Below are 12,926 nucleotides of genomic sequence, written 5' to 3' on the forward strand. Positions count from 1 at the left end.
CTTCATCTATGAAAAGACATCCACCAAAGAGCCCCTTTGCAGGTTCCTGTTGGGTATTGCAGTGCCAGCCCGACAAGGAGCAAGGCCGAATAATGAAGCATGACATCCTTCAGGGTGTGTGAGGACACTTTTTAAAAAATACCTTTCTTCCTCTACTCTTAGGAACAGCACACTCCCTGTATTTCTGACTTCTCTCCATACATCTTTCCATATCATGAAGCGTGATCAAGCCCTTGTGAACATTTTGGCTTTCCCTGTTGCTGATGGCATTGTTTGGGATAAAATGGCTTTTGAAATCCATGGTCAAGACAGAAGTCCTCCACACATCATACTTGTTTTGTGTTTCCTTAGGAGATGTGGTAATACAGGACATACATTCTGATGATTGGGATGTACAAGCGGTACATTTGATGTTTTCAGATTCAAGTATTATTCTGCTTTTGATGCTGCAGATTTGCATTTAAATTCTGTCGATTATGCTAAGTTATTCTGTTAACAACATTATGGGCATCATTTTTTGCATAAAACAAAGATGTTAAGACCCATTTTAAATTTTATGCAGTGGGAACATTGTCCAACTCCCATAAAGGGAAGTTCCAAAACACGTCAGAATAAGTTCACCTATTTTACTGATTACCACGCGTCCAACACAGGGTCCTATTTCTTTAAATTGAAATTACCATCTCAATCTAAATTTATGGTAAGCCACACAAAGTTAATTGATTCAAATTCATTTAGAACTAGTTTAGCCTTACAGGAAAATGAACACTGGAAAGATACCATTGATTTAAAATCAATCTGGGGTACCAAGGCTTGGCAGGTCCAGGGTACCAAAGCTTTACATTGTGCGTGTCTCATTCCGACTCAAATATTATTTTTAAATGACACGTGCACCAAACTACTTGTTTTGGCTTGGCTACAGCTAAAAATTTAAATATTCTATCCTTTCCCTCATTGGCTGAGTATGATAATTGGTGTAAACACACAAATCATACAATTGTCGAACTACACGCACTGTTTAAAAATTGCGATTTAAATATCTGTTATATTGACCCCATGGGTTGGTTGTTGTGGCAAACCAATGCCAATGCCTGTCAACTGCATTTTCATAATGCAGTGACTGGTTTCACCTGAACAAGACCAGGTCCATGTTTCCTGCATGCACATTCAGTCACCACATACTGGGTGGGAAAACTATGTCAGCAATGGTTGCAATACTCCACACTGTCGTCTGAAACACACCACCTGTCTCTCTTGTCGAGCGTCATTAATTTGGTGGATTTTACTTTGGGTCCTAAATCACCAAGATCGAAGAGATTTATCTATGAAGATTATAATGAATTATGATAACTATCGCAGATGGAAGCAGCGTTCCGTCTGCACCAAATTGATACGGCAAATTTGGACAAAGTTCTTGAAGTTGTCGACAATAGCATTAATACATTGTCTTCCAGTATTTACACATTAGATAACATTGGGGCATATTAAAAAGGCCAGGTGATAATTATCGCTAAGCGCACTTAGCGCTAGGATAATTATCGCTGGCCAATTCTGAATTTTATGGCTGAGATAGTGTGCTATCATCATGGCTTATCTCCAAAGCGATAAAATTCAGAACACAAGCTGCCAATTATCAGATTATCGCTGGAAATACAGTGATAATCCCACAAGGTTTGGCAATAGCCTGCTGATAGTGATAGACATACTTAGCCATGATATCCACCTTACGTAGGATATCATGGCTAAGTCAGAAAAATGCCAGACGTAAAAAAGTAGCTGAAAACGCGGTTAGCGCTGCTTTTTTATCGCTAACATGGTTAGTGATTACCTTGATAATAGGAGAAATGTCGCTTTGTGACATTTCTCTTATTATTTTACTCTGGAACGCCCCCTTTGCATTTCATTAGAGATGTAAGGGGAAGTGTAGAGTAAAGGGGTGCTAACATGCAAATTTGCGTGTTAGCACCCTGTTGCTGATAGGGCGCTAGTTTTATCTCTGCTTGTTTGGCTTTTAAAGACAAAAAAGCAGAGATAAAGCCCTTGTTAATATGCCCCATTGTTTCCTCTGTCATTGATATTGTTCAAAGTGATGTATCTGTGTTATACCATTGTCAAACTCAATTACAATCTGTAATGCAGTTTGCATGGATGTTGCAGACTCTCAAAATTGGTAAAGTACCAGGGGATTATTTGAATTTGACTGATAAACAACGGTTCATGTCCATGAAAGATGCTACATACACATTGTTGCACATTAAACAATTGGAACATTTGCCATTTTCTGTAGCGGAGACTGAGTCAGCTGTATGGTTAATTCATGGCGTTGTTTTAAATCTTGCATGAAACACTTCCCAATAGGCTGCATTGAACCTCTAGGTAGTGTTTATTAATGAATTGTGGTCCTTGCCTTTCACATACAGATGTCAACGGGAAGATAAGGAAGTTTTCTAACAGGGGAGGAGTGCAATTCCGAAATAGGACATTCCCTAGTTTGCAAACAAGTTAAAATACACGGAACATGTAACATGCCCGCTGCTAATCTGACTTGCTTTTTGAAAGGTAGGCCTTTCCCAGCAGTAATTCCCACACTCACATTGCTTTCAAATGGCAGTTATCCTATTTTGAATAACCATGACTACTGTGGCTTATGGGCAGGCATCCTGTATATAGTAACAGTTTCACAGCGTGTTACTTGTTGTAGCAATGTGCCTCTTCTCACTCCACTTGGCATGGGATTATAGATTGTTCCCCTTGGCCTTCCATTCCAACTTTGAAAACAGATTTCAATAAACTAAGCAGACTCAAAGCGCTATTGTTTCAACAGGAAATGGCTCTCACTTTGGTCCCAGAGACCTTCAAATTGCAGGTGGTGAGAACATCAAGTGACATTCAGTCGGTTCTGAATACGAATCTCCCACTCCATTTTAGAGAACTGATCTATCAAATATTCAATGTGTCGGATACAGAAGGCCTTGCTTATTTTCTTTAAGTTGTGGGATCCGGCCTTGTGACTGCTTTTCATACTATTTTTTGAGTAATACCAGCCTTCATCATTTCTATGTTATCCAGCGCCTTCGGAAGGTACCCCATAATATTAGCACTGGTGGCTGGTGTGCTAATACTTCTGCTCCTGTTACACAATGGCTGCCCATCTAGTGTTACTGTACAGACCCGATAAATTGCAACTGCGCGGTGACCGAATGCAACAACTTTTTGGATGCTTGTCATTAGGGGCGCTTAGCATAAGTTATAGACTAACTTTTCGCTTTGAAAACTTCACTTGCATGCAACCTATGTTCTAATGCCGGTGGTGCCCTTTCTATTGGTTCTTGGATTTAAACCTCTCCAATACATCATGCGCAGACCAGGATTATGATCTGCTGGTGGGTTCATAACTGACCCATGACCAGCCTGTTCTGGGGATGACTTTTTGATGCATGCGGCTGCACTTGGGGTGTTGGATGAGTGAATACCTGTGAGGCTGCACAGTGCCTCCTGCACACATTTTCATCAAATATCATGCAAGTTGCCCGGATATGCTCTTGGAGGCATTGGATTATGAGGAGCACGTATGTTCCTTCAAACTACTTGACTGGTTGGCATGCCTGTTTGCTACAAACAATAGGGAAGACTTTTTGGAAAAAATTGCATTCTTAAGTTCACAGAATTTGATGGATTTTCCAAATCCACATTAGTCATGTTTTCAACAAAAATATATTTTTTTGTTGCCAAAAGTTTCCAAATTTCCTTTTTTCTTTTTCTCCCAAGCGTTAGACGCTGCTTATTTTTGGTCTCTGTTTAATTCTTTTATCTATATGCCGCGACCTGGCCAAGGGGAAGGTATCATATGGCTGAGAGGGCTTCGCTAAATTGAAACGAGCTATGATGCTGCATGTGCGCACAGTACTTCATGACTTTATTTTGCAAGACTCTGTTTATGCCTTTCACCTGAGAACTGTCTGCGTTGTGCGTTCTCGGTCTGTTCCTGGAGTTTAGTCTGGGCACGGTGAGGACGGTCGAAAAACAATTTCCCTTGTTAATCTGTTCTGGCCAGTACCTAGCAACTAGACCAAACATGCTAACACAGCTGTGGCTCCTGGAAAACTCGTACTTTGATATTATTGTTGGGATGCATGTTGGTTTAACACTAACTTGACGAAGGACCTTTCCAGGGAGAAGAACCAAGCAGTTCCTATGATGTAGATATACCATCTAGGCACTAAGGTACGGGTTCTACAGACAAAGCCCAGGTATCCCTTATTATATAATACTACTTCTTCTTACAAAGGGGAGGGTGATTGGGCCTTATTTTCCCTCATCTACTATCTTCATAAGATAACATTTCCCTTTATGATATATGGATTTGCGATAATGCTAACTGTCTTAGGTTTATATGTTTTTCTGCTGGTAGTGACTCGCAAACTGCGTTGTAGAGCACGATAGTTAAAATAAACATTTTAAACTATAAAAGAGCATCTGTCAATTATTTTTGTGGACAAGTACGTGTGAGTGAGCAAAAGTGTATGTTGTGTTACCGCGATTCCTGAGAGAGTTGGGAGTGTTGTGTTCTGGGGTGTCTAATCATTTGTATCTTCGTGATTGTTTAGAAGAGCGAGTGAGACAATATAGCTAGTCGGTTATGGGATTGTGGGTACTGAGGCAGTAGGAAGGCTTAGCCCTTATACACCGAGGTCCTGTATTCCTGCACACTAGGATACATTTTTAAACCCTAGATAACATAACAATTAGATAACTTGGAGCTCTGGGGTGGAAGAACTCTCTGCAATTTTGTAACTGAACTTCCATCTTCCTTCCACATAGGATGTGATGTGCTGCTCACTGACTTGATGAATGTTATTATTATTATTATTAATATTCTGACATTTATTAAGCGCTCGGCTACCCCCAACGGGGGTGTCCCGGCGCTGAGGACAGCGACGAAGAGGAACCTAATGTTAACTGCTGTAGAATAGGAATGTCTTCAATTTACTTCTGAACAGCGATTCAGAATCAGTGAGGCGAAGATTTACCGGCAAGGCATTCCAGAATCTGGATGCAACCACCGCGAAAGCTCTGCCACCTTTTCTGGCTCGGTGGACTCTGGGGGGGAGCAGTAGACGAAGGTCATTAGATCTAAGGGCACGTGATGAATGGACTAACTTCAACCTTCGTCTAAGATATCCAGGACCCTCCCGTTCAGAGCCCTGAAGATCAGCACCAGGGCTTTTAACTGGATACGTGAGGATATTGGCAACCAGTGAAGGTTCTTCAGGTGAGGGGAGATAAAGTGGCTGTAGGGAACCTTGCAGATCAGCCTGGCCACAGCATTCTGCACGATCTGTAATCATTATTTGAGGTAAACTGGTACTCCCACATAGAGGTTGTTGGTGTAGTCCAGGTGGGAGGTAATGAGGGCATGTACTACCGTCTTCATTGAGTCCATGGGCAGGCAGGGGGAGATCTTTTTTATCAAGCGTAGTTTGCCAAAACAGGCCGAAGTTACTTTGTGGATTTGAGTTTTGTAGGATAGTTCATTATCAATTTGAACGACGAGATTGCGCGCAACGTTAACAGGGGAAGGGGATGGGTTCAGCTCTGATGGCCACCACTTGGCAGGCACTAAGGGGGCCGCTTGATTAAAAAAAATTATAATAACACCTCAGTTTTGTCGGCGTTAAATTTCAGTGTTATTAGTCATCCAGGAAACAATGTTGGAGAGACATAATCAGACTTAACCCTTCCACTACTGCTTTTAAAAATGAAGTTAAATCCATCCTCATGGCTAAATACAGATGAGTATGGTCTGTTGAATCAAGGTGGTGAAAGGCAGCTAAGCTCTTAACCAAAAGACACTCAGTAATGCTAAATATAAATATATTGTCCTTCTTTATTATATTCTTTGTACTTCTGTGTGGATCTACTATTACTGCTTGTATATGTAATATTTAATGTTTGTATAGCGCTCTGATATCCGCTAGGATCTTGTTCGCGCTTTATAAAACTTTCAAAATAAAATAAAATTAAATAAAATAAAAGAGAACATTAGCTGTGTGTCACCAGCATATGAGACCACTCTGACTCCATATGCCTCTATTGTGATTGTCTTCATCTCAGCTTTCCACATCGTTCCCTTCTCATCCATTCAGTCAATCAATCAAGGTGTGGTTGAGCGCAACTACTCACCTGAAGGGCTTTAAGGCACTGAGGGGGCGCGCAGCTCCTGGAAATTCACAGTGTTTTGTCAAATAGCCAGATCTTGAGATCCTTCAAGAAGTTGGAGAGTGTTGGTGTCTGTCGCACGTGGAGAGGGATTTCCATACCTTGGCCATGATGAAAGAGAAGGCGCGTCCTCTTGCTCTGGTCTTCCTGATGTGTGGTACCATTGCAAGGGAGAGCTGGAGCTGAGCGAAGGGATCTTTGGGGTGTGTGGAACGAGAGGCAGTGGTTCATGTTGGCAGGTCTGGTGTTATGGAGGGCCTAGTGGGCGTGGGTGATAAACTTGAAAGTGATTCTCTTCTCGACAGGGAGCCAAAGTAGTGTCTGTAGGTGTTGGCTGATGTAGAAGTGGCGTGGTCGGTTGAGGACTAGTCTGGCATTCTGGACATTCTGGAGTTTGTGGATGAGGTTTTTATTGATTCCAGGACGTTGCTGGTGGCCAGTCCGCTGGTGATGATGGGGAGGGTGACAGTATTCCTGTGTTCGGGGAGGATCCAGTTAAAGGTTTTTGAGAGTAGGCGGAGGGTGTGGTAGCAGGAAGAAGTGACAGAGTTGATCTGGTGGTCCATTTTGAGTTCAGAGTTCAGGATGATTCTGAGACTGCGTGCGTGGTTCCACGGGGTCCGGAGGGTTCCCGAGGGTGAGGGGCCACAAAGTATCATTCCAGGTGTCGGGGTGTGGGCCCATGATGAGTACTTCGGTTTTGTCTGTGCTGAGTTGTAGGCAGAAGTTCTTCATCCACCAGGCGACTGCTTCCATTCCTTATTGAAAGTTGTCTTTGGAGATGTTGGGTTAGTTGGAGAGCGATAGGATGAGTTTGGTGTTGTCCATTCTTTCTGTAACACACTTAGAAAGAGGAAAAAGCCCTATAGGATTGTTTTGGTGCAGGAAGGTGTCTCTGCGAAGGAGCATGGGTTGGCTATAGAGATGTGTTACACAGCTGAAGCAATTAATTGGTACCGAGATGTGGTGATGCAGCAGTGTGAGGTCCTGCATCATTGTCAAAGATCCCATTGACCAGGGCTTGAGATGTATTGTCCGGAGTCAGGGATGTGCTGCACAGTCCGGGCAAAGTGTCGGTTCCGAGGAGCTGTGAGGCTGATATATGGAGTGCAGGGTCATCAGCAAGGCTGGAGTTGACAAGGGGTGCACCGAGGATGCGTCGCGTAGCTGTGGTTCTGTTGCAGCACCAGGTTGCACCGTGGTGTAGGTCTTTGCACCAGGTTTAATCAATGTGGTGTGGTGATGCATAGGTCCCACTCTGGATTGTGCTGTGCAGCAGGGGGATGCATCAGTTCAGCTGGATACAGAGGAGCTGAAAGCGCACCTTACACCCACTTCCAAGGGTCCAGGACTGGGGTGGTACTGCTTGGAAGGGCAGACTCACAGTTGGCAGAGTCACGGTGCAGGTGCAAGGTTGTTGGAAGCCTGTTATAACATAATATAGCATGTGGCTTTGAAAAACATACACTCACCCATAGGCATCTTGGTGCTGCATAACAGATGTATATTGTTACCCAACTCAAGCTTACTCATGTATTGACCTTAGATGGATGAAAGACTGAGTGGTCCCTCTGTGATTAGAACCTATGATCATTAGGTCCAACACAGACCCCTGCAGTGGACGCATTATTCCACAGAGCCACCAGACTCAGCTAATGTCCCTGAGGCAGATCAAAAGGCCAGCCAACTATCCCCTCGTAGTCACTGTGGGTTTAAGAAATACTAGTCCTGTCCTTCTCTCGCAGGCATGAGGGCAGCAGGTCTGCACAGCAAGGCAGTAGTCCAGCAGGGCAGCTGTCTGGCACAGAGGCCGCTCTTCAGAAGCTCTGCAGTCTTTCTTCCTGGCAAAGTAGCTACATGTCCAGAAGTGTACTGAAGTGGTGGTAGTGCCTGAGGTCTATTATGTATACACAGTTGTGCTTTGAAGTGGGACGAGGCTTCTATGGCTTCCCTTTGCAGTCTCCAGGCATCGTGTCCTCCCTGTCCTGGAACCAGACTACATGCAGTGTGTATTCAGTCCTTTGTGTGAAGGCAGGACACTGCTTACTCAACTATAAATGGGGCTTTACCCAGCTCTTCCATCTCATTATGCCAGTGATGGCCCATTCAGGCACACCAAACCTCCTATTGTGTATGGCTACCAAGGAGGAATACACAAAGCTCAACCATCAGCTACACTCAGTCAGGTGACCAAGGTATTGGCTTCAGACAATAAATGGCTAAAGCAGGAAAATGCCATCACTCTGGAAGTGGTATTTTCAAAATTATGATTAAAAATCCAACTGAACCATAAGTTAAGATTCTTCCTTACAATTCCAAAGACGCCAAACAAGAAGGGCTTACCTGGTCCTATTTGGAAATTGCAGCTTATTAGATGTAATACAGTAACTCCAATGTTATTCTCTGGGAAAGGTAGACCTTGCAGGCAATGAATGTAAGAGTTTTTCACTACCAGGAGATGTACAGCGTAAAAGTGCTCACCTAACTTTAAAATACACTGCACCTTGCACTCTGGGTAGTGCAGAGCCAACCAATATATATTTATTAAAGGAAAGGGTTGGGCCTGACAAAAGGTTTACCTTGCCAGGGCGAAATAGCAGGTTAAAACTGCACACACAGGCTGCACATGCAGTCTGACAGAACCAGTGCTGCAGGCCCACAGTGGCATTTTAATTTACAGGCCTTGGGCACATTTAGTGCTACTTCTTTTTTTTAGGGACTTGCATGAAAAATAGATATGTCAATTGGGTATTGGTCAATGTTACCAAGTTTTAAGGAGCGAGCACTTGTACTTTAGCATAGCTTCTTCCACAAGATTTCCACCATCTACAGAAGATTCAATCCCCAAGAGACTGACCTCCTCAGTATCTTGATCTCACAAATGAAGAACGCAATGACCTGGGACCAGCTCACCACAGAAGACACTACGGCCAACATGACATCGATTCACTCTGGAGCACCCACGTGCCCCCACTATATCTTCAACCTCTGGAGCAAGAAGATAAGCGGTGAGCTTAATCACCATGGCCACTTTCCCCAAAGAAGCGAAGCATGCAGAGGTCAAGCTCCTACTTGAGAAACCATCCACCAACCTCAACAATCTGAAGAACTCCCTCCCAGTCTCTCTGCTCCCCTTCCCACCCAAAGTCCTAGAAAATGCCATCAACCACTAACATGATAGATAAGCAGCCCTGGGTTTCCCGGGTCTGTTCTTATCCCTTTCCATACCTGGGCCAGATAAAGTAGTGACGAGAGTGTGCAAGTTCTATAAAAGATACCCTTGTTGCCAAACACTCTCAAGAGAATTGAGGATTCAGGCTGGAGAAATAAAAAGGCATAGCTCACAAGTGGAACAATACTAATGGAACAAAGACAAAAAACTGTATGGTAGAATTCAGTCTAACCTATCACAGGCTAGATGTGAACTTTCAAGTCAAAATGTTAGATAACCAATTTGAGAAAGATTAGTTGATGGTGTGGGAAATCATTTCTTAGTTCAACAATTCACGGAATTAGACGTGTTAGCCTAGAGGGATGTGAAATGGATCAGAATGAGTATTAATGATGATATTATTTAATAATATTACTCTGTAATGCTATTTATTACATTTGTTTCAATTTACTTTGAAGAATGGTAGGGCTCTCTATGTTTTCTGGGTGACAGAGTGCTTTTTAGCACTTTGGTGCAAATTCACTGTAACTTGACCTTGCATTCTTTGCATACAATTTGTGCGTTTGGGAAGGCCGTAGCAGTCCATGTTACAGTAGTTCCTTGGTAACAAGAAAAGTGAATTGCACTACTCTCTGATTCATTTTGAGGAGTCATAGGACATTAAAGCTCAAGGCACATTTAAAATGCATAATTTGACCATTGCATTTATTTGGAAGGGTGGGCTAAATGATACCACTGAGTAAACATCCTCACCGATATATGTGCATTCTGTTGGGGTCTTGATGTCTTCGAGCATTGTGGTTCTTGCTTTATGTTGGGGTCTTGGCGGTCTTTGAATATTGTGGCAATTACAGTCCACTGAGGTCTTGGTTGTCTTCGGTCATTGTGGCCATTGCATTCTGTTGGGGTATTGGTTGTCTTCGAGCATTGTGGCCATTGCTTTCTGTTGGTGTTGTGGTTGTCTTCAAGCACTATGTGATAAAAAATAATTCAGCACCTGTCTCACTAGTATCTGTATATGATTGATGGCCATGAAGCTCTCTCTCAATCTTTCACACAGAAAATTCAATCCTATTGTAAATGTTGTTATTTCTATGATTCCTGCCCAAGCTAAATTAATTTAGATTGCCACTCCCTTTACATCCTATCACATGTATTGCATTGTTTGAATTCCTAGGAACAATTCAAAGCCTGAAGTGACATGAAAATAGAGCAGAATCTTGCATGAGCAAACAAATACCTTCAGAATTGGTCATCTCACACACTGCCATGTAGAGTCCCATTCACTCTCTGTCTTGTTGATAGTTTCCTGGGATCCATCAAATCATATGCAATCAAAAAATCAAGATGGATAGGAGTAATGTGGTGATCATCAATTAGTTGAATAAGGAGGTCTTTTCTGAAGATATTAATACAGATGTAGGGGCATATTTGTGGAATAGCGTCACTAGGAAAGGGAAGGAATGTGTTGTATGTCATGTATATAGCACATGTCTGACTTTCTCCCCTGCACTAGGGCCCACTGGGGCCCTTTAAGCAGCCTAGCGCCAATGCTTGCAATGCATTGGTGCCTGCATTGCATGCAGGATTGTTTTTGAGCAGAAAGGTACACCTTCATATACAAAAACATTCCTGAGAGGCATTTTCCTCTTTCTACGTGTGCTACAGAATGCATCACACATAGAAAGAGTTGGTATATGTTGAAATAAAGATATTTCTCTTCGTTATGCCTTGCCTGAGGAGTTTATCTTTTTGGCTCATTCCCATGTTTAAAATGAGTCACAAAACACGGGAGTTGTGTTGGAAGTTGCAACACCAATGCAATGCCCATAAATGCCTACTCAGAGCAGAGTAACGCAACACAGCAATTAGTGCTGCATTGCATTACTCTATATTTTGGAGCCACTACCAAGGGGCTTTGTGTGGCGTCAAAAATCTAATGTAAGGTTTGCGTCACCCTTGTACCACGTTGTTGGTGCAACAGCAACACACACCGGGTATAGATATACCCCTAGGTGTCTGCCAAAAATTAAAAGATTGTGTGCTGATAGAAAAAGCATGGAGATCTGAGCATTTCCCACTAATTGCACCATTAAAAACAAAATGATGTACTCCAGAGCCAGATCCACAGTGGGATTTTATGCATGTCTTTGTTATCAATGTTCTGTAGTTCCACATTTTAAAAAGTGAAAATGAACTTCTAGGTAAAAAAAATGTAAAGGACAAAGTAAACAATGGAGGATGAAGCAAGCTTTTTGTCCTGATGCTAAACATTCTAATAATATGACATGACAATGCATGGTATGGCATAGCATGGCAAAATATAACTTAACATAACATTAAATAACATGTCATAACATAACATGACGTATCTATAAAGCTCATTTTCACTCTAAATGAACAAATGCTTACTCTCTCCTTTATTATGCTTTGTTATGCTTTTTTAAATAGTAAACATCAATTCTCCTTTATTTGTTCATAGGTTCTTGGAGACTATGCTCATCTCTGCACGGCATCGAAGTATTATACATCTAAATTTTACTAATGTCCATCCTTCTACATTTCTTCTACTCGGAATACCAGGGCTGGAGTATGCTCACTTCTGGATTGCTTTCCCTTTCTGCTTCATGTATGGCATAGTGGTTGTTGGAAATGTAGTTATCCTACTGATTGTGAAAACTGACCTGAGCCTCCAGGATCCCATGCACCTCTTTCTCTGCATGCTGGCCCTCATTGACCTGACATTATCAAGCTCTGTTGTGCCTAAAATGCTTGGTATTTTTTGGTTTCAATCCAGAGGGATCAGGTTTGAGGCATGCCTCTCACAAATGTTCTTCATTCACTCCTTTTCCGCTTTGGAATCCGGGGTCCTGGTGGCCATGGCCTTCGACCGCTTTGTTGCCATCTGCCTTCCACTAAGACATGTAACTATCTTAACTCACTCTACCATTGGAAAGATTGCACTCATAGTGTCTATGAGAGCAGTTTTCCTATGCTTGCCACTTCTCTTCCTCTTGCAAAACAGGTCATTTTGTGAAAACAACATCATTGCCCACACCTACTGTGAGCACATGGCAGTGGTGAAATTAGCTTGTGATAATGCTGCCACTAACATCCTCTATGGTTTGGTTGTGTCTCTCTTTGGGGCTGGGATGGATGTGATTCTCATTGCTTTGTCTTACTACATGATCCTTCGCTCTGTCCTACACCTCCCATCCAACGAGGCGCGTCTCAAGTCCTTCAGCACCTGTGGGTCTCACCTCTGTGCAATATTACTCTTTTACGTCCCCGCACTCTTCACTTTCATGGCACACAGGTTTGGCCATCATGTGGCTCTTCACGTTCACATTCTCTTCGCGATTAGTTATCTCTTGATCCCGCCCATGATTAACCCACTGGTCTATGGTGCGAGAACCAAGCAGATTCGAAGAAGAGTTTACAGCATGCTCATCCGGCATAAAATGTGAATTCAGGGTGGCTCAAATAGTCCTTCTGCAGGGGAATAGTGGTCTGGTATGGTGTACATCATACATGT

General features: G+C 42.7%; 1 protein-coding gene across 1 annotated transcript; it reads left to right on the forward strand.

The window, feature by feature from the left end:
* The first annotated feature begins 11,886 nt into the window (after positions 1-11,886).
* Positions 11,887-12,858, forward strand: LOC144774016 (olfactory receptor 52D1-like). The gene has a single exon (XM_078659055.1). The coding sequence runs from the start codon at positions 11,887-11,889 to the stop codon at positions 12,856-12,858; it is 972 nt and encodes a 323-aa protein (XP_078515181.1).
* Positions 12,859-12,926: the final 68 nt, after the last annotated feature.

The sequence above is a fragment of the Lissotriton helveticus genome, chromosome 8 (assembly GCF_964261635.1).
Source record: "Lissotriton helveticus chromosome 8, aLisHel1.1, whole genome shotgun sequence".
Classification (NCBI taxonomy): Eukaryota; Metazoa; Chordata; class Amphibia; order Caudata; family Salamandridae; genus Lissotriton; species Lissotriton helveticus.

Coding starts and splice junctions, on each gene's coding strand:
- LOC144774016 (XM_078659055.1), top strand. CDS start 11,887: ATGCTCATCTCTGCACGGCATCGAAGTATTATACATCTAAATTTTACT.